A 27,826-nucleotide genomic window follows, 5' to 3' on the forward strand; every position below is an offset into this window, starting at 1 on the left:
CAAAGTATGTGGGTGCATTGAAGGAGAGGTGTGAGGGAGCAGAATGAAGTAGGGGGAGAAGGGAGCTCTGAACTTGGGGCAGGTGTCTGTTGAGGAGGGAATGGGTGAGGAGAAGGGTCTTTATTGCTTGAAGTTTCAAACTCCCCAGCCAGCTGGGGATCGGATATGGGTTCAAAAGGTACCATCAGTCTCGTGTTCTTTCTCAAATGAGAGACCGTTGAGGAGAGCTACTATCATGCATAGGGTTGTGTCATCTTGAGATTGTGTGTTCAAGTCCTGGCCACGGGCACCTCAGAAGGCGGGCTTCACTCAGAGAGAGGTCTGTAGAGAGGTCATTGAGATAGGATGAGGTGGTATTGGACTAGCGTGGGCCCTGATCGCATCCATGGCTGTGTCCTTGTAAGAAAAGGGACATTGGGACGCTGACACAGAGCACCCAGTAGAGATCACCATGTGAAGGCACTGGCAGAAATGGGAGTAATGTGTCTATAAACCAAGGGATGCCAAGGCCTGCTGGCAGCTACCAGAGCTGGCTTGGGCCAATCTTTCTCAAAGTCAAAAGGAATCCGTATCGCTGACATTGTTGACTTTGGACAATGCCCTGAACTTTTGTGCTCCAGGCCAGCCTTCTACCACTTGAGCTGAAGTTCCACTTTCAGTTTTTTGGTGCTTAATCAGAGATGAGTTACACAGATGTTCCTGCCTGTGCTGGCTTAGAACCCTGACCCTCAGCTCTGAGCCTTCTGAGTAGCTCAGATTGCAGGCATAAACCATGGGCCCCTGGTAATAGTCTTCTTTTTATAAATGAGAATACTAAGGCTCAGAGAAGTTCAGAGAATCTCCCAAAGTCACACAGCTAGTGTGCAGTGATCCTGGACACATTACTAGCTGTTCTTATTCTCAACTCATAGCAAAACCACGCTAGAGCATTAGCCCACCCCATGGATGTAGGCCAGGATTCCTGGCCCACTTTACCTGTGGGACTTGCTGGCAAAGCTCATCATAACCAACTTTCCAGCCAGGAATTCCTGGGCTACTTTTCTCTGTTTTAGTTTTTGCCCCTGGAGTTCTGCTGTTTATTATAACTTTCCCAGAAGCCTCTTGGCTAACAGATGTGGCTGAGAATTTGATAAGAACGTCACTTCAACACATCCTTTCCATCTGTTTGGGACCCGGGCCCTGGAGACGGAGGCACAGCTGAGCAAACAGCCCACACCCTCCATGTTGATATTAAAGTTTCTGGAAGCTCCAGGAACTGCTTAAGACAATTCATAAAAGACTAGGGTTTCCACTTAAAGGGATAGTTTAGAATGCAACCATTTTCTTTGCTAATGTTGTGTAGGGCTATTTCCCCCCACCTCTTTTTCTCTCCTGTGTAATCTTCAAGTGCTAGGCACATGACCAGAATTTGAAAGGGCTAAGCAGGAAAAAATAGAGAGAGAAAAGGAGTCAGGCCTGGTGGCTTATGCCTGTAATCTTAGTTACTCAGTAGACTGAGATCTGAGGATCAAGTTTCAAAGCTAGCCTGGAACAAAAAAATTCAAGAGACTCTTGTTTCTAATTAATCAGCAAAAAGCCAGGAGTAGAGCTGTGGCCCAAGTGGTAGAGTGCCAGCCTTAAGTTTAAAAAAAAGCCAAGGGAGATGGCCTTGGCCTTGAATCCAAGCCCTAGTATACACACACATACATACACACACACACACACACACACACACACACACACACACACACACACACACACACACACACACACACAAGTAGAAGAGGTGAGTGCTGGCAGAACTGGTGCCTGGGAGGTGGCGGTTGCCTTGTCTGAAGGGAGTCATCAGGGCTGGAGAATTCTTGGAGGTCATGAGAAGTGACCTTCATCTTTTCTAGGCAGTGTTAGGGTGTAGAAGGACATTGCAAACCACGGGAATGGAATAGTCAGAAGAAAAGATCATGAAATGCCAAGCCTTGGGGAACCATGGAGGATTTCAGGCATGCAGGTTGTATGATCTGGTCTACAGCTTTTAGAAATAATTCTTGGCTCAGGAAAGATCATCTCTGAAGAGTCTCAGTGTCTTTCTAACTAAAAGCGGATAGCGGCTGTTTATCCTGGTCTCTGCCCTGTGGTCTTAAGCAGGGGGCTAAGATGTCATTCATAGACTCCAGCATGGCTCCCTTGCTCTTGGAAGAGGAGGGGGAGCCACAGGCATCCAGGATTGGCTGTGTGTCAGTGTCAAGTCCCTCCTACCTGCTTCCAGGATCCTCCCACCTGCTTCTGGGATCCTTCTACCTGCTTCTGATGTTCTTCCACTGTAATCCCTCCACTCCAGTGCACCATGGGAAGAGCACTTGCTTGTTCCCTACCTCACCTTAACTAGCCTGGTTCTCCCAGGAGAGTCTTCTATCTCCTGATTCTACATCTTAGAACAGTTGCTTGCTGCGGTCTTGGGATCTGTCTTGATGAGCGGCTGAGGGAGGAAAACCAGTGGGCACCAGGGAGACAAGACAGAAGAGTTGGGGCTATCTACCCCGGTGGGCCCCTCCTCACCACCAAAAGTAGTAGATGGGTTTTGAGATCTGACTCAAAGCCCAGCAGGTCAGATCGAGCAGGAGGGCAGCTTTTAGACTTCATTGTGGGGCTGAGGAACTTCATTGTTGCTGTGGAAATATATGCCTGAAACCTTTTCCTACAATGCCCTAAATCCCAGCAGCTGCCCTGCCCTGGATCACTGCTTACTGTGTCAGGAGCTCAGACAAGGAGTCTGTGAGCTCAGCCTGGAAGCTTCAGTGCATTCATGTAGGAGGCACCGAGCTTCTGTGTCTAAGTCCAGTCAGACCAGCTGAGCAAGCTGTGCTGAGCTGCCTGTCCCCTGTGTCTAGGTTCTTTTCCTGTGTGTGTTTCTCTCTTTGTCTTGGGTCTCTGGTGCATCCTCTGGTCCTACACCCGAGTCAGGTGTGTGCACTTCCTTTCTTTAACCACCTTGAGCTCTCTTCTGGAGCTCACCTGAAGTTGTTTTTAGAAGGCAGGAACTTTGGTCAGACAGACCTGAGTTCAAATCTTGGTTCTGGCTTTATGGAATTGTGGTGTATGCAGATTACTTAACCTTTCTGTGCCTCAGTTTCCTGCACAATGGAGGTTCACAGTCTACCTACTTCCTAGACTATAATGCAAAGTAAATGAAAATAGCCAATGTAAACCAGTAATTGCGTGGTTACATTGGTAGGTGCTTAAGAATTTGGTGATGATTAATACATACAAAGAAGAGAACACAGTGTATAGAGTAACTATATCAATCTGTTAAATTTATTCTTCCAGGAAGCCTTCCCAGGAGCTCCCAGATCAGATTGGATTTCTGTAATGTGGTTCTTCCTTGAGCTTTCCAGAACCTTTTTTTAGGATAGTACCTAAATCACTGCTCCCCCTGGATACTCAAAACCAAGAAAAATAATATGTTCACCAGCCATTGGTCCTGACCATGATCAGTGTCCTCAGAAGCCCCAAGACAACAGAGAACTCCATTAGACTATGTCTCACAACCACCCTACCATGAATTGCCCAAAGACTTTCTCCTTCTCCAGCATTCAAGCCTGCTTATGTCACCTGTGCTTAGCAGGCTGTTTGAGAACACTTCATCACAGAATAAATACTCACTTCTGACAGGCATTCGCTGGTTCCATAAGTGTTTATTGGACATCTACTATGTGCAAGTACTATTGTGGGCTCTTAGATTATGCCAGTGGATTAAACAGGGCTATTTTATTCTAACCACGTGAGCGAGGCACTGATGCGAATCAGGAAGGGGTCAGTGCTGGGTCCTCTCTGCTCTCCTTGTACCCTCTGGATTGATTGGGGTCAGCACGGTCCCCTTGTCTCCCAGTTAGCAGAGGGCCACACTGGGAGTGGCTGGGACCGTGAACAGCTGTCTGCAGCTGGCCCCAGCACGTCACTTCCCTGATGCATCTTCTGTCTTCCCCAGGTGATGCTCTCTGAGAGGAAGGGCACGGATGAGCTGTACGCAGTGAAGATCCTGAAGAAGGATGTGGTGATCCAAGATGACGACGTGGAATGCACGATGGTGGAGAAGCGCGTGCTGGCCCTGCCCGGCAAGCCGCCCTTCCTGACCCAGCTCCACTCCTGCTTCCAGACTATGGTAACTTATCCAGTGGCCCTGGAAGGGTACATCTGGGGCTGTACCCAAGCTTTGGCTGGAAGTTATGGCTCAGCAGTCCCCTGTCCAATGAGCTACCTGAGCCCTTGACATTATAGAAAAAAAAATGGTGCTAGGTCCAGAAAAGTCAACCAAGAATTCCTGAATCAGATGCTGAGCCAACTCAGATTAAGGAACTCAGGCAATTGATTTCATAACCATCAGGGTGGAACTGTGTTCTGACAGCAGACCATGACTTTGAGGCAGGAACTCAGTACAAAGATCCACAGACTAGCTGGATGCCAGTGGCTCACGCCTGTTATCCTAGCTCCTCAGTAGGCTGAGATCGGAGGATAACGGTTCAAAGCCAGCCTAGGCAAGAAAGTCTATGAGACGCTTAGTTCCAATTAGTCACCCAAAAAGCTGGAAGTGGATCTGTGGCTCAAATGGTAGAGCACTAGTCTTGATCACAAAAACTCAGGGACAGTGCCCAGGCTCTGATTTGCAAGGGGTCTCCTCAAAGAAGGGGTTGTATGATTGCCCAACCCTGCAATGTCCACTCATTGGGACAAGTGAGCTCAGAGCCATGACTGTCAGATTGAGAAGGGAACATTTGTATGCTGTTCTTGCTGTGATTTCAGTTCTGCCTTCAATAGCAAGAGGGATCCCTTCCTCTCTGCTCATCTGATCTCAGCCTCCACAGTGGAGGAAGAAGAGGCCACAGACCCACTATGAAGAGGTACCAAGTTAATTCTTGCAGCTGTGGCTTCTGAGGTCATAAGGGCCTTGTGATGATGCTCTGAGAGAATCCTTGAGATTAATTTGGGTTCGCTCTTTTTCCAACTTTCCTGATGATTTCAAAGACCACCTCTTTGTGAGATAGGATGCTACTGTGTTGCATCTAATTTTCAGTCTTTAGTGATACAGCCACCCTCCTCCCCTTCCCCAGCTCTCCCACCCCTTTCTTGTATCTTCTTTCATCTACTGGAAATCCTGGGCTGTTTGATCTGTAATGTTTTTCTCGGTCTGGGGTTTGCTTACTAGATAGTCCTACCGCATCTCAGCACATTCCCCTGCCCTATTTTCTGAAAATTGGAAACTAGGATCTAGATGCTTCGTCAGACTCAGCTTTAATCCTACTTGCAAGACCCCTGGGGGAGGGAACTTTTTCTTTTTTTTCTGCCGAAGGCAACTTGAATAGTTAGAACATTATTACAGGACATACAAAATGATCAACACAGGCAGCAAGCCTCGGCGGACAGCCAATGAGAAGCCTTAGGTGTCTTGTAACAAATGCTTTCACAGGCTTGTGGGCTGTGGTTGGATGTTTTCTACCCCTGTGGAGGGAGCGAGTTCTTTCATTTCCAGCCACATATCATCTTCTGGTCTCTCTCAGTACTTAGACTCATTGATTCATTGGGGATTGTAAAAGGATGTTAGCCTAACTCTGTATCATTTCCCTTTCCATCACAATTTGGGATGTGTTGCGAAAAATGTGTTTGTAGTTTCTGCCAGATTCCAGTGGCACACATCTGTAATCCTAGCTACTCAGGAGGCTGAGATTTGAGGATTATAGTTCAAAGCCAGCCCACAATGGGAAAGCCCTCAAGACCCTTACCTTCACCAAAAAGTCAGAAGTGCCATTGTGGCTCAAGTGGTAGAGCACTACCCTTGAGCACAAAAGCTCAGGGACACTGCAAGGTCCTTAGTTCAAGCCCTAGTACCAGTGCACGTGCGTGCACACACACACACACACACACACACACACACACACACACACACACACACACACACACACACACAAAGTAATTTCATCATTCCATGATGGTCAGGTTCACAGAAAGGGTAAAATAAATGCTTGGTTTTTTAAATTTATTAAGCAGTTTTTGAGATTCATTTTTGTGCACTAAGAGGGACTACCATTTTCTCTTAAAATGTGTGTATGTGCGCACGTGCATGTGCATATGTGCACATTAGTACTAAGGCTTGAAATCAGGGCTTGGGCTCTGTCTCTTAGCCTTTTTGCTCAGTGTTGGTGCTCTACCACTTGAGCCACAGTTCCACTTCTAACATTTTTTTAGTGGTTAATTGGACAAAGAGTCTCATGGACTTTCTTGCCCTGGGCTGACTTTGAACCACAATTCTCAAATTTCAGCCTCTTTAAAGGAATTGTTTATAAGAAAAAGTTAATATAAAAGAGAATAGTAAGTAAATCATCATTTATATTACATATTCAGGTGGTAACAGGCAGGACTTAAACCTCTAGGGTTTAAATCTGTAGGTCTAGCTACTTCCTTTGCCATGGGTGGTACCCAAACTGACTCTTGGGCATGACTTGATGAAGGATGGTCTTCCTGGTAAATGAACTACAGGCAGACCTCCTTTGCAAAGATTTGTCTGTGAAATCTTGAACAAGCAGTTCTTAGTTTCAGGCGACTGTGTTGCCACTGGAAAAGATCAGTCATTTGTGACCCAGGTTCATTGTGAGACCCACACTGAACTTGTTCACACTCGAGGCCAGGAATGCAGCAAAAGCAAGACTTTCATGATTGTATTGCAAGACCCAGTGTCTGATGGCAGACGCCCTTTCCACTTTTACAACAAACCATTTGTGTCTAGCACATGGGGTCCCTCCTCTAACCCCTCACTGGCCTGAGAATTGTGGGGCTTACATTCCTTCCCAGATGTCACCGAAGTTACATTGCTTTCTATTGCGTAATTCCAACACATGCACCCTTCTTGAGGTTGGTTGAAGTCAAGAAGTGAGCTTTGGGCTGTCTCTACCCTCTTTCCTTGTTTGTTGTTTTGTAGGGGTGGGGAGAAGGCCTTTCTGGGTATGTGCTTTCTAGCACATACACAGTTTCTACCCATTTTCTCATTTTTTTACAGTCCATTCTTCCCCTTGCTAGTCAGTCTCTAATTAGCCCTGTTTGTCTATGGGTTTTCTAAGGCACAAAACTGTGTCACTCTTTTCCACTCAAGATCAAATGCCTTATCTGAAAACTGACCACCACTGATTTTTTGGGGGGGCGTGGTTGGTCGTGGGGCCTGAACTCTGGGCTTGGGCACTGTCCCTCAGCTCTTCAGCTCAAGGCTAGCACTCCAGCTCTTGAGCCACAGTGCCACTTCCAGCTTTTTCTGCTTATGTGGTACTAAGGAATAGAAATCAGGGCCTCATGCATGCAAGGCAAGCACTCTACCACTGGGCCACCTTCCCAGCCCAACCACCACTGATTTTTATTTCTGACATCCAGTCAAGGATAGCATCTTCACTGGTAATTGGTAAGACTAAGGAGTGGATTTGAGTTTATTATTTTCATATGGAACCAACCACTTCAGTCCCCTGTCTTTTAGTATGCTTTCTGGTAGTAGAGAGGAGAAGTTGGGCTTATATGGAAATTGTGCAGAGCTCTGAGTTTCACACAAGGAATGATCATAGCCCAGGGAGGAGAGAATACGTAGCAAAGAGAGTGGTATTGCAGAGTTGGGTCCTGCCTGGAGGTGAACATACAATGCTTGGAGACTCAAGCAGTGTCTTGATCCACAAAACCAGGAATGGGTCAGGTTGCTTCCATATGGCTAGAGCAATACTTAACCTATCAACAGGGGCTGGATTGTTTGGGAGGTAGGAAGGGGATGCTTCAAGCAGAAAGCCTGAATGAGACCGACTGAGGGAAGACCAGATACCCAGGCCATCTCAACTGTACTCAGCATGTGTGTTCCTGACCTAATTCAAATGCTTCCCTCCCCTCTCACTTTCTTTTTTTGGCTAAACACATGTATTTTAATTTTGTATCATTTGACTTCCTCTATCAAAGGTTTATAATAATATCTACTCTATTGGAGGTGCAGGGGCAACAATTTCCAGCTGCATGACAAGGCATGTACTTTGAACAAGTCAGGGCTGGGATTTGAACCCAGGTAGTCTGGCTGTAAGGGCCTTGCACTTAACCACTACGCCAGGATGTCTTGTGAGTATGGGTTTTCTCCCTGCCACTTCACCTCACACCTATGGGGTAGAGTCCCCAGTCATTAGCTTGTCTCCATCGTGTCTTCCCTGGAGGCCTGAGCTCTACATCAGACTTGCTCACTCCTTGTCTGCCCAGATAGTCACAAGCTGCTCACTGTGTCTCCAACCCTTGGTTTTCCCATCTCAGAGCTAATGACTTTCCAGTCGAGTTTCCGCCATATGTCTTCACATCCAAGTACACAAAGATCTTATGGTGGAAATGATTATCTATCATCCTCCTTGGAAAGTGAGAGGATTGCAGATCAAGGGTACAGGGTAGAGTTCTCCCTGATAGCCCCCAGGAACTGACCCATTGAACTCAGAGTCTACTCTTCTGTAAATACACCAGGCTAAGCCATACCAAGAAGAACTTGACATTGACAACATCACAAACAAGGAAAAGCTCTCTCTTACCTCATTCTCCTCTCCACATTTCTGGGGGAGAGGTAGTGTGGTGAACCCCAGTTTTATAGAGAAAAATGCTGACATTCAAAGAGGTTAAGTGACGTATGTGATAACACACAGATGGTCAATCATGGAGCTGGGATTTGTTCTGCAAGAATCCAGAATCCTAAATCTGAAAGCCCTTGTGGTCTTCCCTGTGCCTTAACTCCATAGGGTCATTGCTGGTTTTCCCAATCACATGTAATCCTCACAGGCAAGGGGGTTGTGGTCCACATTTCTGCTGACCCTCCAAAAGGTGACATGGATTAGGTTACATGCATGGCAGATGGGAGCCCCAGAACTCGTACCCACGTTTCCTAATGGCTCTTTGGCTGTTCTTTATTTGGTGAAAACATCATCCTAAGAGGCAGGTAAGATTTTCTCCAAGTGAGATGAATATTAATGGTTAGGAAACTCTACCTATAGAGGCAAGCCATGGTGATGTTGGCTTGGGGGGGAACAGGAGAGCCACACTCTCTTCCTGTAGGCCCATGGAGATGGTCCTCTGACTCACTCCATCCCTTCCATTACCTGGTCCCTTGATTCCCCCTCACTACCATCCTCTTGGGTGTGATGGGGAGGGGGCACGGCAGTGGTGCCAGAATCTCTAAAAGTCATTACATCTTTGTTGGTATTTACAGGGTGCCAGTGGCCTATTGACTATTTGAACACATATTTATCTGTTGAACTAAATATGTCAGGTCTCAGCTCCATTCCCATTAGGGTCGCATCACTGAACAAAAGAGAGATGAAGTCCCTGTTCCTGTGGAATTTATATTCCAGTGGGGGAGACAGCTTAATGATAATAGCAATCCTAAAGGGGAAAAAATGGAGAGAGAGAGAGACAAAGAGACACAGAGAGAAAGCCAGGGAGAGAGAGAGAGAGAGAGAGAGAGAGAGAGAGAGGCAGGGAGATGCTATTTTTGATTAAGATGACATTTGAGCAGAGACCAGAGCCAGGGAGGCTGTCTGGGGGCAAAGCAACGCAAAGGGCCAGCAGAGTGTGTGTGAACGCCCAGGGCGGCAGGCTGCCCTCCCATGTGAGAGGCAGCAAGGCTAGGTTAGCCTGAACGGATTGTCATGTTGTATTTCATGACCCCGAATTCCTTCAGGATTCAGCGATCTCTAAAAGAATGACACATCTTGTATAACATGCTTCCAATTTGATACTTTTTAAACATTTTTTTTTCTGGAGACTTAGAATTTTGAAGACTAAAGACCCTGCATAGAATGTTTTTGCTTGTTTAATACTCAGGGTGTTCAAAAGTGATGGGTGAAAAGAGACATCCAGCAGTATGTTTTTTTAAAAAATAATTCTTAAAATGATGCAATTTTTTTTTTTAAAAAAAAGTAAGTTGTTTAGGAAAGCATCAGAAACATCCTTAGGTGGGTTTTTAAAACTTTTAGCAAAAAACAAAAAAAAACAAAGAAAAAAAACAACCCAAAACACCAAAATAGGCATGGCACAATATTAACAGAAAATGTAGAGAATAAATTCTAGCTTATTATTCCAAGTATGTTAAATTGAATATGCACATGTTTATGCATCGGAAGAGGGTATGGAGCACTCAAATTATTGATTTGATTTAGGGAGAGTCTTCCCTTTAAAATTATTCCTTCAGAAAGATCTACAGTAATGCAGTTTAAAAATGATTTTAATGTGCCACAAGATGGCAAAGTGAATACTCAAATAGATGCAAAAGCTTTCAGCGAGGAGTTGAATTTTTAGAAAAGTATTCATTAGGTGAACTGGTTGGTCTTCAGGACTTGGGCAAATTGTCCTGAAGCAGCCAAAGCTAAGCATATGATTACTGGTTATGAGGTGAAAGTCACTAGCCCATTCTGAATATTGGCTTTATCATCTTTAAGCATAATAAGGAAGGATTAAAAGCTACTGCAGGTAAACGATAATACACATAAAACGCAAGTTACCTCCACAATTCGATTTGGCCGGGGGGAGCACCTGGCTGCATCGGCAGGCAAGACTTCTATTTCCTCCAATCTTCTTGCCATTTTACTTAGGGACAATTATCTGCCCGGCACATCCATTGCAATTTCCCAACTGCCAGTGGGCACAGGCAGTTAAGTTTCTTCAGCAAAACATCTATTTTAACTGTTTTCTTTTCAATTGAACATATGCACCTCTTTTCTTCTTCTTCTTTTTTTTTTAAATAGAATTAGATTTTATGAGTCACTGGAGGACAGAAGTTACTTCCTCCCCAAAATTTGCTGCCGTGGCCCAGCAATAACTCAGCTGCAAGGCATGATGGGAGAAAGACCAAGCTGGCATGCAGGGGAGGATGGGTAAGGGGACTGAGGGTCACTTCTGCTTGCAGTGTGGGCACCATTCTGACAGCATGGCTATTGAGCCCTCGGTGTGTCCCCTGGCAGGGGGGCAGGTCTCTGGTGACTTCAGGTCAGTTCTGGGTTAGCAGTCATGTCCAAGAATGTGGTCGGACATCAGACTTTGGCCTTGCTGTCAAAAGCTCTGGCACATGTCTTGGTTAGAGATGATTGGGTTGTAGGAAATAGAATGCTCCTGTCTCATCAAACTAGCTCAAGTCCCACCCACCCCCACCCTAATTTTCTTTTATGTGAAAGAAACAAGGCAGGGCTAGGAAGGTGGCTCAGTGGTAGAGCTCTTGCCTTGCATGCATGAGGCCCTGGGTTCAATTCCTCAGCACCACATAAGCAGAAAAAGCTGGAAGTGGCACTGTGGCTCAAGTGGTAGAGCACTAGCCTTGAGCTGAAGAGCTGAGGGACAGTGCCCAGGCCCAGCGTTCAGGCCCCATGACCAACAAAAAAAGAAAGAAAGAAACAAACAAACAAGGCAAAGGTGTACTTGGACCTCTTGAGGGACTAGAATTTGTAACTTCAAAGTAATCTGAAGTAGACGTACAGTCGTCTTTCTCCTTTCTTGATTCCTTGTGGCTCATAATCATGGCCCCCTCCATTTTGTCCCCCCTTGTAGTTTGTTCATCCATCAAAACCCTGAGCTCTAGCTCATAGTCATAGAAAAGAGATTGTTTGCTTTAGTTGGGGTCATGTGCTCATGCCTGGCCCAATCAGCTGCTGATCAACCGCAAGGAAGTCAATCGAAAGCCTCTGAAAGGGGATATGTCTACCGGGAAGGAATCACTGGTGCGCATGTGAGGTGGTAGTGCCATCTTGAGTCCAGGCAAACCAACTGGGTTGAAAGTGGATGTAGGAACAAATATGGCTTTCTGTTCTTCCAAGGAGAGGAAGCCTGTGGCAAGGCAAGGGAAGGAACCAGACATGCATATGGAGCTAGGGCAGGTAGCAATAGACACAGCTTGGTTATCTCTGCTTTTTCCATGGTGGCCGAGTGTATTTACTCAAGAACCCAAAATGTGGGGAGATCTAAGGAAAAGAGGTAGTTGTTACCCTTAAGGATTTTGGTCTCTACTAGGACGTGCAAGGCTTTGAAAGTGGAAACAAAAAGGTAGAGGGGCATCAATTATTTGATTCTGCCAGCAACCCTAAGACTATAAAATATACAAGAAAGGAAAGTTGTGCGGGCACATGTCCTTGACCACGCATGGAGTTTGGTGACGTGCTGTGAATTTGCACAGACTTGACACACCTCACCTGCTAAAGCTTAGGAGCATCCCACATGGAAAAGAAGCTCTGATGATCCTGCCCTCTTTAGAAAGGCAAGAGTCTGATGCCTGAGATTTGAACCCAGGACCAGTTGATAATAACCCAAGGGTGTATCATGACACTTCGTGGCTTCTTGGAACAGAAGCACATGGCTTTGTACAATAAAGGGAACCATGTATAGATAGAGCACATTCCCTGACTAGCTTTGAAGATTGTTAGACAGATTCTTCCTGCAGCTTACCTTCAAGTGTGCTACAACCATGGTTGATTTGCTTTGTCTATAGTATTTTATTAAAAGTGGCAGGTGTCTCTGTGCCTGTCAAACATTTGCCGTGTTGTTACCTTCCACTCTCAGTGGATTGTCTCTTCGAAGCCCTCATCCCATCCAGGGCCTCCCCATTGGCATTTTAAATCGAACTGTCCTCATCTTCCTCACTTGGAAAATTCTGTCTGGCTCTTGTGCAGGATGTGGCACCAGACAGTCATTTCATTTTATTAACTTATTGATTGAATTTGCGAGATAAAGGAGAAGAGGAATTAAAATGCAGCATAGAGGACCTGGGGATGGGTGCAATGAGGAATCACAAAAATCATTTGGGAAAGACCCTTGAAGGTCTGGCTAGTTTGAAGAGAAAGATGGGAGTTTGCCTTTCTGAGCTTTTAATTGGAGATGACAGTGAAACACCCACATAGAAACATCCTGGAGCCAGCTGGAGCTGACTGGGGCTCAGGAGAGAGAGGAGGACGGGGGGGTGGGGGTAGAAATATAAATCAGGATTCATCAGCCCTGAGGGATGAGAGCTGAAGTTCTCAGTTGTGACAAGACTTCCTTAGAAAAATGTAGCAAGTGGGAGAGAGCCAAAAGCTGGACCTCAAATTGTTACTGAATAAATACTTTTTAATTTCTTTCCCCCATGTTAGGGCTTGAACTCAGGGCCTGGGTGCTGTTCCTGTGTCCCCAAGGTTAGCATTCTACCATGTGAGCCACAGCTCCACTTTGAGCTTTTGGGCAGTTAATTGGAGATAAGTATCTCAAGGATTTTCCTGCCTGGGCTTCAAACCATGCTCCTCAGATCTCAGCCTCCCAAGTAGCTAGGTTTACAGGCGTGAGCCACTTTTACTAGGCCCCACTTATTTATTTTTTTTAAGAGACAACGTGTATCAAGTTTGGGTATGAAGTATTATAAAACATTTTAAGTAGTTGTGTTCAATTTACAACAGTACATTTCTAAGAAAAAATATTCTTTCTAAAGAAGTACATTTTGGTAGAAGAAGCAGACAAACTAAGTCGTGATTTTGAGGCCAGTTGGGAGGTGACTAAAATTCCCTTTTCCCTCCTACTCAGCCCTAATCTGCTCCTACCCAGCCATGACCCTGCCTGGCCTTGGATGCGGTGCCTCTTAATCTCTGTCTTAAGCAATAAGGATGGGATTTGTTATACTTTGCACCCTATGCATTAAAACAAATGCACTTGTAGAGGTAAAAACATATGTATCCGTAAGCTGACTGAAACGATCGCCTACTCTATTTTGGGAGCCCTTGCCATTTGGCAATGAATCTGGTGTTTCCCCCATGTGAGGCCATCCCCACCAATGGGCATGGTTAATTGTCTGGCAATAGCTTGTATGTAGGCATAGTGGACATCACTAGTGTTATCCAGAGAAAGAACAGTAAGAAGCCAGTCATACTTTTTTTTCTTTTGCTGGTCCTGAGGCTTGAACTCAGGGCCTAGGCACGGTCCCTGACCTTTCTGCTCAAGGCTGCCTGCCACTCTACCACTTGAGCCACAACTCCAATTCTGACAGATTTTTTTTCCCTTGGTGTTTAATTGGAGATAAGAGTCTCACAGACTTACCTTCCCCTTGCTGGCTTTGAACCGTGATCTTCAGATCTCAGCTTCCTGATTAGCTAGGATTACAAGCATGAGCCACAGGTGCTAGCTAGCCATACCATTTTATAGCTGAGGCCCTGGTGGACCAAAGCTAGCACAGTACAGTTCACGGCTGACATGTCTCAGATTTTCCCTGCATATGGTTAGCAATGGAGATGGACCACACAACTCACCTGAAGGGCAACCGTCTCTGATGCTGGGATTCCGGCTCCTGAGTTTGGAGGACAAGCTGAGTGAATCCTAGCAGAAATCAAGCAAGTGAAATCTCTCCCTCACTTCTCTCTCGGTGGCCAATGCCATCTGCTAGTTTTAAAAATAATTTTTAAAAGCAAGTGTTTTGGTTCTCTTCAATGTGCAGCAAAGACAGATGCTATTTTGGGGTTTGTTTTCTGTCAAAAAAAAAAAAAACAACCAAAAAAAACAAACAAAAAGTAAACCACCCAAAGAACAAGGGCCTGGGTGTCAGTAATTTTGGCTGACTGCATTCTGCCACGAATGGGTGCAGGACCTTTGTGCAGATTTCAGCTGCCTTGCGCTCTAAACACAGATTTCATCATGTGATCATGAGACTTCTGTCTCCCCTCTCATTAGGGATGATGAAAGGATGGTGTAGAATTGGTCTGAGAAAGAAAAGCCATTTCAATAAATAGCAGGTGAATTTGACTTTCTTTGTAACTTGCTAGCTCTGCCTAGATGGGTAGATGGATGGATGGATGGATGGATGGATGGATGGATGGTTGGGTGAATAGATGGATGGATGGGTGGGTGGGTGGGTGGGTGGATAAATGAGTGGATGAATGGGTGGATGGGTAGATGGATGGGTGGATGATGGATGGATGGATGGGTGGGTGGGTGGGTAGGTGGGTGGGTGGATGGATGAATGGATGGATCAGTGGACAGATAGACAGGTGGATGGATGGATGGATGGGTGGGTGGATGGATGGATGGATGGATGGGTGGGTGGATGGATCTTGACTTTCCTTCTCCTTATTTGGAGCTGTGTTGCAGCAGTTTACCTCTGGCTCAGAACATTCTGTCTTTTCTTTTTTTTTGGTGCCAGTCCTGGGTCTTGAATTAGGGTCTAGACACAGCTCAGGCAGGTATCCATACACATGGCATCTAGATCAGAGCCTGGTGTGGCAAATTCACTCACTGCAGATGCATCATGAGACATTGCCAGTGTAGAATTAATTTGCCTAGGTTTAAATCCTGGACAGGCTGCTTGCCGGTTGAAATACCACAAGCAACTGGCTCAGCCTTTCTGACCCTGACATGGCTCGTCTTAAGATGGGAGAATGATGGGCTGGGAAGGTGGCTCAGTGGTAGAGCGCTTGCCTTGCATGCATGAGGCCCTGGGTTTGATTCCTCAGCACCACATAAGCAAAAAGAAAAAAGCCGGAAGTGGTGCTATGGCTCAAGTGGTAGAGCACTAGCCTTGAGCTGAAGAGCTGAGGGACAGTGCCCAGGCCCATAGTTCAGGCCCCACAACCGGACCCCCCCAAAAAATATGGGAGAATGACACTTGTCCCCATGGGAAAAAACATGAAATACTTGATGCTTCTGAGTAGCTAGGATTACAGGCATGAGTCACCCAGGCCCAGGGCTCTCTGCAACTTTTAATACCCAACCAACTTTCGCAGCCATACCAACACATCAACATCACCCGAGCCACATTCCACAAAATCATATTTGGTGATGCTTTGTGTGATGGATCTGGTCATTCCTATTCCATTTTCTTTTCTTCCCTTTTTCTCTTTTAAAAGCTGGCCCACCAAGTTGACTTGATGGCCAGTTAAAGGGAGATCCAAATTGAGTTTGCAAAGGAAGGATCTGGCTTACACCATCCATGATGCTGCCTGGGTATCTCATCATCATTCCATGTGTAATTTGCAGCACTGTGAGGTCTTACTTGGGCACGTAGGCCTCTCTCTTGGAGATGATTGGCTACATCATCAAGAAGCGACAAAGCTGAGCTCTAGAAGGAGATTAGTCCAAGCCCACCCAGCTGGAAACTGTGGGGTCAGGGGTCATCTTCCAGCCTTCAGAATCATGACTGGGGCTTTGGATCCCACCCCCAAAGCAAACTCTGGGATCACTAATTCATTCATTCAGTTAATGACATATATAGCTTACTCTGGCCAGGAACAGTGGCAAGTTCTGTGTCCATAGTGGCAAACAAATTTTATCTGGTCCCTGGCTTTGTGGGATTTTCAGCCATATCTGGTGCTAGACCATCTCTTGCAGAGTTAAAAACTAGCCTTTGCCTTAGCCTGTGATGTCTTATAAAACCTGAGTCCCTAGCAGGGTTCTGATCTCCTCTTCCTACTCGTTCTCCTTCTGTCTTTCCAGTCTCACTGGTTCCTAAAGCAGATCAGCTGTTTCCTAGCCTCAGGACCTTTGCACTGACTGTTTCCTCCACCTCACAGGCTTTTGCTCTCAGTATTCACATAACTGCCTTCACCACCTCCTTTAGTTCCTTGCTGGGCAGGGTTTATCCTGAATGCTTTTTTAAAAATATATATTGGATGTGTTTTCTCCCATCTCATCTAACCCTTAACTTCTTTGTTTCTTTCCGTGCACTTATTACCTTAAATACCCTATATAATCCATTTGTTATGTCTAGTTTTATCTTGATATCACTCTTGCTAAAATGAAAGGTAAAGACAGGATTTTCTAAATTGACTTTGTTCATTACTTTATCCCTAGCACCTTCTCACCTGGTACCCAGCAGGGCTCAGTGAATATTTTTTTTTAAATTTAATTAATGAGTGCATAAATAGATGGAATAAACTGACATTCCATTAAACATATCATTACAAATTATAATGTGAGCCGAGGAAACGAGCCCACAGAGGCTCATGAAAGAATATAGCACGCAGACCTAATTTAGATCAGGTGGGTTAGAGGAAGTGGGTTTATTTATTTTTTTTTTTAAAGCTGAGAACATGAGGGGGACTTTAGAAACTGCAAATAGTTCCTGCAGACCCTGCCGCCATGAGCCAAAGGAGAACGGCATGAAGAGGTGAGGGAACCCACACTGGGAGACTCCAGTCTCCAAGGAGAGGTGAAGTTAGTCATTTAGCATACATGCTTTGATGGGAAGAGAAAAGGTAAATGGTAGGAAGATGCTTTCCAAGGGCCATAGCAGGCCTCTGTCTCATTTCATCTCCACGGCTATGGTGATGGTGTTACCTTTCCTGATGCTACGTGATCTCCCTAGAAACATCCTGCTCTCAGCAGGCAGGGCTGCGTTCTGAAGACAAGCTTCTTGGACATGGAAGCCTGTACTCTTTTGTCCTCTATGTGCCAGGAACAGGCTTATACAATCGAGGAGGGGGACACAGCCCCTGATGTGAAGGAGTTCAGCATAATCCTCAGAAGTCTTCAAAAAATAAAACATTCCCTGAATGGTGTACAGGTTTCTCTTTCTGGCGCTGTAGGAATATATTCTTGTGTGGTCAGCTTGCTGTCACTGTTACAAAATCCCTGAGGAAAACAACTTAAAAGAATAGGAAGGTTTCTTTGGGGCTCATGGCTGTAGAGATTTCAGTTCATGGCCACTTGGCCCCATGTCTTTGGGCCTGAGGTGAGGCAGACCCTCACACCAGGGACCATGGCATAGAACTCGTAGCTCTCTGATATTTATGTCATCTTTTGTGGATTTTGGTTTATTTGTTTGTTTTGTGACAATACTGAAGCTTGAATTCCACCAGAGCCTTGTCCTAAGCTTTTTTTCTCCCACTGCTTGAGGCTACTGTGTTACCATTTGAGCCACAGCTCCACTTAATGGCTTTTGGGTGGTTAATTGGAGATAATTGTCTCATGGATTTTCCTGCCCGGGCTAGATTCGAACTGTGATCCTCACATCCCAGCCTCTGGAGTAGCTGAGATTACAGGCACAAACCAGTGGTGCTCAGGGTCTTTAAAACACACACACACGCATACACACACACACACACACACACACACACACACACACACACACACACACACACACACTGGAACAATAAATATGATTATCTCAGTTTCTGTGGGTCAGATATTTGGGGGACTGGTTGATATCCTCCTTGAAGATTCAGGTTACCAGCAGTCAAGTTTTGAAGGTTGACTAGATGGAGGATTGTTTTCCAGGGTGGTTCACTTGAGTGGCTAGGGATGGCCATTGGCAGGAAATTTCAGCTCTTTGCCACATGGGCCTCTCCACAGTGCTGCTTGAGCTTCCTTACAGCATGGTAGCTGGCTTCCCTCGGAGTGTGTGATCCTAGAAGGAGCAGGGTGGAAGATGGGAGATCTTTTATGACCTTGTCCCCTAGATCTATGTATCATACACAGCCGATTCTATTCATGATGGTAAGGTCCTCCACCAAGGCACAAATATCAGAAGGTGAACTACCACGAGAGGGCCAACACTGAGATTATACCTCCATAGCTCCAGATGACCTGTAATATCATTAATTTTCCAATGATTCCCAACCCTGGTCTTAAATAATACCGATGAAGAATAATGAGCTCATTTACATTTCTGCATACAAATGAACTTCAGCTTGTAGTTATTCATTAAAAACGTGATGTGTGATCCTCCCATACTCTGTCACATTGTCCAGGTGGTGTGGCGGTTTATGTAACACTGGGCCTGACACATTAGACAGGTGTCAGAACCTGGATGAATTTCATTATTGATCCCAGCTATTCTCTGTTTCGAACCCAGGACTCTGCAGGCTACTGATTTTGCTGTTTGCTCTCTTTCTCTCCCTTTCTTCAGGACCGCCTGTACTTTGTGATGGAGTACGTGAACGGGGGCGACCTCATGTACCACATCCAACAAGTCGGCCGGTTCAAGGAACCCCATGCTGTGTAAGGGAGAATTCACACTCTGCTTTTTGGAGGGCTACATGGGTGGCTTGTTATTTTCTTTGAGTGTTCTTTTTTTCTTTAAAAAAATTTTTTCTTAGCCAAAGAAGGAAGGACTTTTAAATATATCTGAGGCTTCTTCTTTGTGAGAAATGTTTGTCCAGGAGGGAAAAAAAAATTTCTTCTGGATATGAAATGCTTCTTGCTTTTCCTGGACACCAGCTGAGAACATGAAGACTCAGCTTCACTTCTGCTTGTTTCTTGTCTCTAATTCTGTGTATGTGTGTGTAAGGGGGGGAGAGGGAAAGAGAGAGGGAGGAAGAGAGAGAGAGAGAGAGAGAGAGACTTGCTAGGCAGTTATTCTACCACTGAGTCACTCTTCTAACCCTATTTCACTCTAATTCTTGTCCCTGGTTCCTGACGAAGGTCTGTAGCTTCCTCAGGGAATGTTATTGAGGGTTTTATTTGTTCATTTGCTAGTATTTGTTGAGGACTTACCATGTGCCAGGCCCTAAGCTCAACAAACATGGTCACATTGAATCCTGAGAACAATGCCAGCAGTAGATATTGCTGCCTCTCTTTACAAACAAGGAAACTGAGCCCCAGAGGGCTTGGGAAACTTGCTTAGAGCTAGTCTAAGACTGACAGAGAATTCCGACCCCCATGTTTAGCTTACGTTCTGTTTCCTGCCCCTGCCCCTTCTCCTTTCCTATGCCTTCACTTGGGAGAGATGAAGGATGTGAAACTTGTCTGTGGGTTCCTGCTATGGGAAACTGAGTCCAGGACTTTTGGAAATGTGTTTCTCTTGCTAAGTCTGTTTTGTTCCTACCAGTCATCTCCTTCTTGTCCTCCTTCCCCTCCCCCTCCCCCTCCTCCTCCTCCTTCTTCTTCTTCTTCCTCTTCTTCTTCTTCTTCGTCTTCTTCTCCTCCTTCTCCTTCTCCTTCTTCTTCTTCTCCTCCTCCTCCTCCTCCTCCTGCTCCTCCTCCTCCTCCTCCTCTTCCATCTCCTTTTCTCTTTCTCCTCCTCCTCCTCCTCCTTCTTTTAAAATCTCCCCCATTACTTGCTTGGAATCCTGTGTATAAATAAGAATGCAGTCAACCATGGGAACGAGTATTAGCACCCTCCTGAAAAACTTGCTAAGATCTATTGCCCCTTCCAGAAATCCCCGTGGGCTTGTCTAGGTCCTTCTACCCCACCATTCCAGAGCCTAACTGCCTCCTGTTCTGATCACCCCACCTCCTCTCTTCCACCTGTCAGCTAGAGTTTGCCCTTCTGTGTCTGTTTCCAAGTCAGGTCATTCCTATCTCTTGGAACAATGCTAATGGGACTGTAAGTGTTGACTCTTATTACTGACTGGCCACAGGGTTCACTTCATTGTCATGTGACACATAGCGTTGGGAACAAACAGAGTTCCCACCCAACCCCTAGTGGTATAACTAGGCTTTCTAGTTCCCTCCGGATCTCTTTCTTTCTTGCTGGCCCTTCACCAAGAGCTTACACTTCAGACATATTTCCAATCCTGGCTGGGCCATTCATTTGCTATGTATTTGACCAAGCTTCTCTGAAGAGTTCCTCTAAACCTCCATTTTCCCCATTTGAAGAGCAAGAGGTCCTAGTGTTACTTACGTTGTGGGGTTATCCTTAGAATCAAACCTGATGATGCTTCAGGTGACACTAGGAGAGTTGGAGGTATGGCTCAGTGGGTCAAGCACTAGCCAGTGAGTGAAAGCATCGGGTACTGAGTTCGAGTTCTGCTCTCAGACCAAAAAAACAAGTAAGATGATTCTAAGTGGATGGTAAACCTCCACCAGAGGATTAACCATCCTTCCTAAGACATTGTAGCTTGCTATGGTCACAAATTATCTGTCCCTACCCACCCCACGCCTCAGGGCAGACTCCTTGCCATCCACCCACCCACAGTCAGCATTTTATGAGCAGTGTAGCTGACCATCCATGGCGGGATGTTAATGGCTGGCACCTGGCTCACTGTTGTCTTAAACTCTGGAGGAGTACCAAGCGTAAGATGACCTTGAATTTCTCCATCACTTCTTTTTGTGTAGTTGTTGTTGATTATGATTTCAGATTCTACGCTGCAGAAATTGCCATTGGTCTGTTCTTCTTACAGAGCAAAGGGATCATTTACCGGTAAGTAAGCAGACCTTTTTTTTTTCCTCCCCTCTTTCTCCATCGTCTCTCTCAGCTCCTCCCTCCCCTGCCTTGCTCTTCAACTGTTCTTGGATTTTTTTTTCTATTTAATTAGAATCCATACTGGGGGAGGAATCTTCCAGTATTCACATGGACATGTGTTCCTGTAGGCAACATTGCCCACTGCCCTTGCAGTGTTTGGACAGCTCTATAGGGTGACAGGGAAACGCTCCATGGACCGTGTCACTAATGATGAGCGGGGAGCTCCAACAGAGAGATTGCTCAGGCCCCAGGAAGAGGAAGCCTACCTCTAGGGTCTTCACACCTCTTTCTCTTGCCTGTGGACCCCACATTTGGGGGGAAATAAAGCAAGACTCTTGGCTGGCAGAGAGTGCCTATTATTATGAAACATTTTTCTTTCTGCAATAGATCTCAGAGTGGCTTGCTCTGAAAGACGGGATTAAGTTCAGAAGTTGGCATTTGCTGGGTTTTTTGGAGGAGCAAGCGTATGATCATAGCTGGATGAGTCATCGCATTTTATCTTTCAGACAAGGCACACTGTTGAGCTGGAGGCTGCGACTCATTAGCAAGTGCAGGGCATCTAGATCTCCTGGCACAACAAGGCTTCGGCATGGGGGCTTGGGCTGACTTTTATTATGTAACCTGGCAGGCTTCCATAGGGCCCTTGCTATGGGGGAGGGTCTATTTAAAAGATCACGTACAGCCATAAATCCCATTTCGTTTATTAGTTTGACAAATATTTATCAAGCAACTGGGACAAGCCCAGCACTGGTGGCTCATGCCGGTAATCCTAGCTAGTCTGAGGATTAAGTTTAAAGCCAACCCAGGCACACAAAAAAAAAGTCCATGAGACCCTTATGTTCAATTGACTAGCAAAAAGCTGGAGGTAAAGGTGTGGCACAAGTGGTAGAGTGTGCCAGCCTTGAGCGGAAAAAGCCAAGCAAGGGCTAGAGGCCTTGAATTCAAGTCTTAGTATCGACACACCGGAGCTTTAGTTTCTGGGCAGAGGGAATCCAGCAAGGAAGAAAACTGATGAAAACTCTTTCCCTCAGGGAGTTTCAACTCTAGTGGTGGCTCATGCCTGTGATCATAGGCTACTCAGGAGGCTGAGATCTGAGGATCACAATCCAAAGCCAGCCTGGGCAGGAAAGTCCATGAGACTCTTATCTCCAAAGAACCACCAGAAAACCAGAAGTGGTGCTGAGGCTAGCCTTGAGCAGAAAAGCTCAGAGACAGCAGCAGGCCCTGAGTTCAAACACAGCCATCACCACCACCAACAAAAAGCAGAAAGAAGAAGAATTTCAATGTTAAATAATGTGGTCACCCTGCCCGTGTTTACCCTCGGTAAATGTGCAATACCATGTGAACACAAGTTGGAACCTGTAAGGGGATGTACCAACATCCCCAGGGGCTCTCGACGATCAGAGTGAGAAGAATTCTGGTCTCCACAAGCATCTGTTATCTTCCATAAGACATGACCTTAAATTCAGGTCGACAACATTAGTGGCCACTTCACCAGGCAGTGCAGCGGGGCTCATGGGCAATCTTGAACTCTCCACACGGTTTTCACATCAGGGTCAACATGAAGTCCTCAGCTCTGTGCAGGAAGTACTCCAAAAGAGTCAGAAGAATAGAACCAACTCGCCTCTCGAGAAGATGAAGTGTAGCGCCACGAGTGTGTTAGAAGAAACTCCAGCCCCTTGATAGGAAGCCAGAGAAGAAATAATGAACAGTTCTTGTCAACTGGGTTGGGGATTCTGGGCAACTTTCCCATCTAGCAGAGGACTGGATAGAGAGCTGGGAACTGAGGACTTAGGAAATTGGCCAGCCAGATTCTAAAACCCAATAGTGCACGTACTAGGTGCTAAGACCACATCTACTCGTTTTCTTTTTCCTAGACCATCTACAAATTTCCTCTTTCATTCTTTTATTATTACTATTATTATTGCCGATCCTGGAGCTTCAACTCAGGCCCTTGGGTGCTGTCTCTGAGCTTTTTTACGCAAGGCTGACATTCTGGTTAATTGGAGATAAGAGTCAGACTTTCCTGCCAGGGCTGGCTTTGAACCATGATCCTCAGATCTCAGCCTCTTGAGTATCTAGAATTACAGGCATGAGTGGTTGGGGCATGGCTACATCCTCTATTGGTAATATGTGTATTTTTTGTGTGTTTGGGTTTTTTTGGTTGGTTGTGGGGCTTGAACTCAAGGCCTAAGTGCTGTCCTTGGGCCTCTTTGTGCTTGAGGCTAGTGCTCTATCACTTGAGCCACAGCGCTACTTCTGGTTTTTGAGTGGTCAGCTGAAGATAAGAGTCTCATGGAAACTTTTCTGCCCTTTCTGCCCGGGCTGACTACGAACCATGGTCCTCAGATCTCAGCCTCTTGAGTAGCTAGGATTACAGGTGTCAGCCACTGGTACCTGGTGAGTTAATATGGTTTTTACTATTTTATCAGCATTTTAAGCCAGTCAGCATAGTAATGCCTGCTCTTTGTATGTGAGAACACAGCCCATTTCCTACTGTCATGAGCCCGAGGCTCATGTGCATGGCCTCCCTGTAGCAAGGGCAAGCTCATGATTCAGACTTGGAAACCCTGACAATCTCACCTGTGACCTTGAACCAGAAGCTAGAGACCGAGCTAGGCCTACAGAGGACCTGAGAGTGTCGATAGTCTTCAGCATTCTCTAGTTTCCAGAGGCAGTAGAAGTGGCTCTTGGCAGCAACTTGGAGTGCAGAATTAAGGCTTTCTGAAGCAAAAGGTGATGTTTGTGTATAATGAAAGCATTGGCGATATCTTCAGTGGACCAGTTCTGCATTGCAGTGAGTCTTATCCTGACTTCTAGAGCCCCCAGCTTAGCTCTCCAGGCTTCTCAGAGACTTCATGAACAGCCTAATGACCTTTTATAGGTTCCCTTCAGATCAAAGTTACTAAAATATTTCTGTTGCTGGCTATCAAAAAGAAAAAAAAACTTGAGTTGGGAATGTGACTTAGTGGTAGAGTGCTTGCCTAGCTTGCATGAGGTCCTGGGTTTGATTCCTTAGTACCACATAAACAAAAAATGAATACAAATTAATTTTTAAAAAGCTGAACTGGGTGCTGGTGGCTTATACCTGTAACCCTAGCTACTCAGGAAGCTGAGAGCTGAGGGTCATAGTTCAAAACCAGCCTGGATAGGATAGTTCATGAGACTCTTATCTCTGACAGAAGTGGAATTGTGACTCAGGTGGCAGAGTACTGGCCTGAGAATAAAACCTCAATGGCAATGCCCATGCTTCTGAGTTCAATCCTCAGGACCAGCACACACACACACACACACACACACACACACACACACACACACACACACACACACGCACACACCTAGAATTTTTGAATTTGAAAACTGTAGAAAATTGCATAATAAAAGATAAATCAGTTACCTTCAAAATGGTAAGTTCTTTAACAGCTTAACAGATCACCCCCTCCTCCATTTATTTCTTTATTTAACTGGACTGTTGTTAAGGAACGAGGATAAGGAATTAAGTTAGAGTTCCTCTTTCTGAGGATCATGTCTGGACACATTGGAGGAGAGGAGAATGACCTTGCCTGTCAAATGTCATGTCTGACTTATTGATCACTGTCTCTGTAATTTTGTGCTGATTCTGCCCCAATGGATTTCTGCAAATGAAAACAATTGTTCCAGCTCCCCTTTGAAGAAAGAACCAGGATTTAGTCCGTGGAACAAAAGAAGGGAGTACAATATCTAAGCACTGTTATGTGGAAATGAATAGAACAGGGGTCCTCTGGCTCTTAAGACCTGCTCACTCTTGACACCTGAATCTCCATTTTTATGTTAGACACAGTTTTTGTTTTTTTTTTTTAAAAAAAAGCATTTCTCTAGTTGGTCCACCTACCTGTCTCAGGGCATGTGGTCAAGCTGAGAGGAGATGTCATGCTGATTTAAATCACACTTGTAAGAGATCTAGTGGCTTAGCTAAAGCAAGTCGCTACGTAAGCATTTCTAAGTTCCAAGCTGCATTGGAAGGGCAGCATGGCTTGCACATAGCATAAAGGCTGGCTATGAAGTAAGTACCATGGACAGCGTCAATCATACCGGGAATGGGAATATGGCTGTGCCAATCAGAGCAAGTGGACCTCCCATGGGCAAATCAGGATCTATTTTCAGGTTGTGTCCTTTAAGTGGGAACTGAGGTCAGAAACTCAATTCAAACTACTGTATGTTAAAGCTGGCTGATAAATATTGGCTGCCATCACTAGGAAGCCCAGGGACTGATCTGACTTCAGTCCTGGGTGGAGGCAGGGACTCACCTTCCCTTGGAGACTTGCATTATTTGCAATACCTTTGCTAGCTTTCTTGTCTCTGTACAAATGGCAGTGTTTGCATGGTCCCAGATGGGGTCATACACCTTCTTGTACACCCAGCAAACTGAAGTCTCCCCATTGGCTAGAACAAGCCATGTGACCACTCCTTGAGTCAAAAGTTAAAGTCAGCACTGCCCACTTTGCATGGGTCAGGAAATAGGAGAGGGTGGATTTTCTTTTGAGAAATTTACAAGTTATCTTTAAGTGGTCGTGCAAAGGGGTTTCAATTCAACATAGCAGTTTAGGAGTGCAATGCCTCTTGACCAATGTTGCCACTTCCATCATTCTCCCCCATCTCTCCCCACCCTACCCCCCCCCGTTCCATTTCCACGTATGCACATTGAATATATGTATTCAGCTGCCTTTTCTCTCTCCATTGATCTGCCCTCCCTCCACTCCATCTCCTTCCCTCCTGACAACACAGGTTTCTGCTTCCTGGTATTCATTCTTTTAAACTCTGAAGGGTGATTTTCAAAGAAGTAATAACATACTTTCATCTAAGATGCTAGAACTAGGCAGACACCACAAAGCCGAAGCCCGGTCATGATGGTGTAGAGACGAGCTCTGTGTTGAGCAGTGGACATTTTTATCTCCAGGATATGTCCTCATCTTGAGTTAGGATTAGAGTACGTCTGTCCCCTGGTTACAAAACACAAAGTATTAACACTGGATCCAGGCACCAGCCGCTCACACCTGTCATCCTAGCTGCTCAAGAGGCTGAGAGCTAAGAATCATGGTTTGAAGCCAACCCAGGCAGGAAATTCCATGAAATGCTTATCTCCAACGAACCAGCAAGAAAGCTGGAAGTGGCACTGTGGTTCAAGTGCTAGAGTGCTAACCTGAGCAAAAGAAGCTCAGGGATAGCACCCAGGTCCAGAGTTCAAGCCCCCCAAAACAAAACAAAACAAAAGCAACAAAAAAAAAACCCAACTAACAACCACCACTAGATAGGTTGAGTTAGGTGAATGAGAGCATATTGTGTATGTATTAGGTTAAACTCAAACATTACTACAGAGGAGTTTTTCCTACTGCTCTGCCTAGTCTCCATTATTACCTCCATTTTTTGTTATATCACCTGTCAGAACCCACGGTATCCCTGCTTACAGGTTTAAATACCTGTTATCTTCTGCTCCTACACTAGAATTTAGTACCAACAGAAGTAGTATCCTTACTTTATCTTGTTCATAGACAGTAGCCCTAGCTAGAGGAATTGTGTGTTGCATAGAAGGTGGAATTGCACATCCACATAATCGGTGTGCAACAATCTCCTGTGACTGAAAGAAACCATAGAAATTCCTGGGTCCCTTCTAGATCAAATGACTTAGGGAAGCTTAGAGCATCTGGGGGTTTAAATAGGTTTCTCTCCGTGATCTTCAGAGCCATTGCAAAAATAATAGTTTTGTGACAAGTCTACACTACAGACTCCTACGAGATCATCTTGCAGAGGTAGTGTCTTGGGATCCAGGAGGCCTCTGTGAAGGCTGGGCCTTCACGTCACTTCCTGCGGATCTCTCTCTTCTCAGAGCCCCTGTGAGGCACTTGGCACAGTTGACTTTGCAGAAAATGTGAAAGCACAGGCTGGTCATGGTGGCTCATGCCTGTAATCCCAACTGCTTAGGAAGTGGAGGTAGGGCGATCCCTGCTAGAGTCTAGCCTGGGCCAGAGCAGAAGACTATGTATGTATGCATGTATGTATATATGTATCCATCCATTCATCTGTCCATCCGTCCATCCATCCATCCACCCATCCACCCATCCACCCATCCACCCATCCACCCATCCATCCATCCATCCATCCATCCATCCATCCATCCATCCATCTATCTATCTATCTATCTATCTATCTATCTATCTATCTATCTATCTATCTAAAGGACACACTTGGAGATCTATGTCTTTCATCCATGCTTTTAAATCTCCTTGCCAGATGGCCAAATGCCAAGGGCACAAGCTGATTTACACTGACCTTCGTGCCCCTGCAACACCTTGCACAAGTGGATGGTGTTACGTATGAGTGGCAGCTGATTGGCTTGAACTAAACAGCGTTTTAATGAAATCCCTGAATTCTCATGTCTGCCCCAGTGACCTAAAACTTGACAACGTCATGCTGGATTCCGAGGGCCACATCAAGATTGCCGACTTCGGCATGTGTAAAGAGAATATCTGGGAGGGGGTGACCACCAAGACCTTCTGCGGTACTCCAGACTACATTGCCCCAGAGGTGAGTGCCGGTGGGGATTCGCACGCACGCATGCATGCACGCGCGCGCATGCACACACACACACAGGCCTTCAGTACCCTGCACCTGGCTGGCACTGGGTGAGGACTGGGGGAGGGAAGGTCTCAG

At 45.7% G+C, this 27,826-nt stretch overlaps 1 protein-coding gene across 2 annotated transcripts in view; it reads left to right on the forward strand.

Annotated features, from left to right (window-relative positions):
- The window catches only part of Prkcb (protein kinase C beta), a 296,600-nt gene that overhangs the window by 235,203 nt on the left and 33,571 nt on the right, over positions 1–27,826 (forward strand). For both annotated transcript variants that reach the window (XM_042689783.1, XM_042689785.1), the window contains exons 10-13: positions 3,965–4,138; positions 18,863–18,954; positions 21,035–21,097; positions 27,562–27,700. In XM_042689783.1, coding sequence (XP_042545717.1) covers positions 3,965–4,138; positions 18,863–18,954; positions 21,035–21,097; positions 27,562–27,700 — 468 coding nt within the window. The remainder of the gene's footprint in view (positions 1–3,964; positions 4,139–18,862; positions 18,955–21,034; positions 21,098–27,561; positions 27,701–27,826) is intronic.

This window comes from Dipodomys spectabilis, unplaced genomic scaffold, assembly GCF_019054845.1.
Source record: "Dipodomys spectabilis isolate Male_0828 unplaced genomic scaffold, ASM1905484v1 ptg000127l, whole genome shotgun sequence".
NCBI lineage: Eukaryota > Metazoa > Chordata > Mammalia > Rodentia > Heteromyidae > Dipodomys > Dipodomys spectabilis.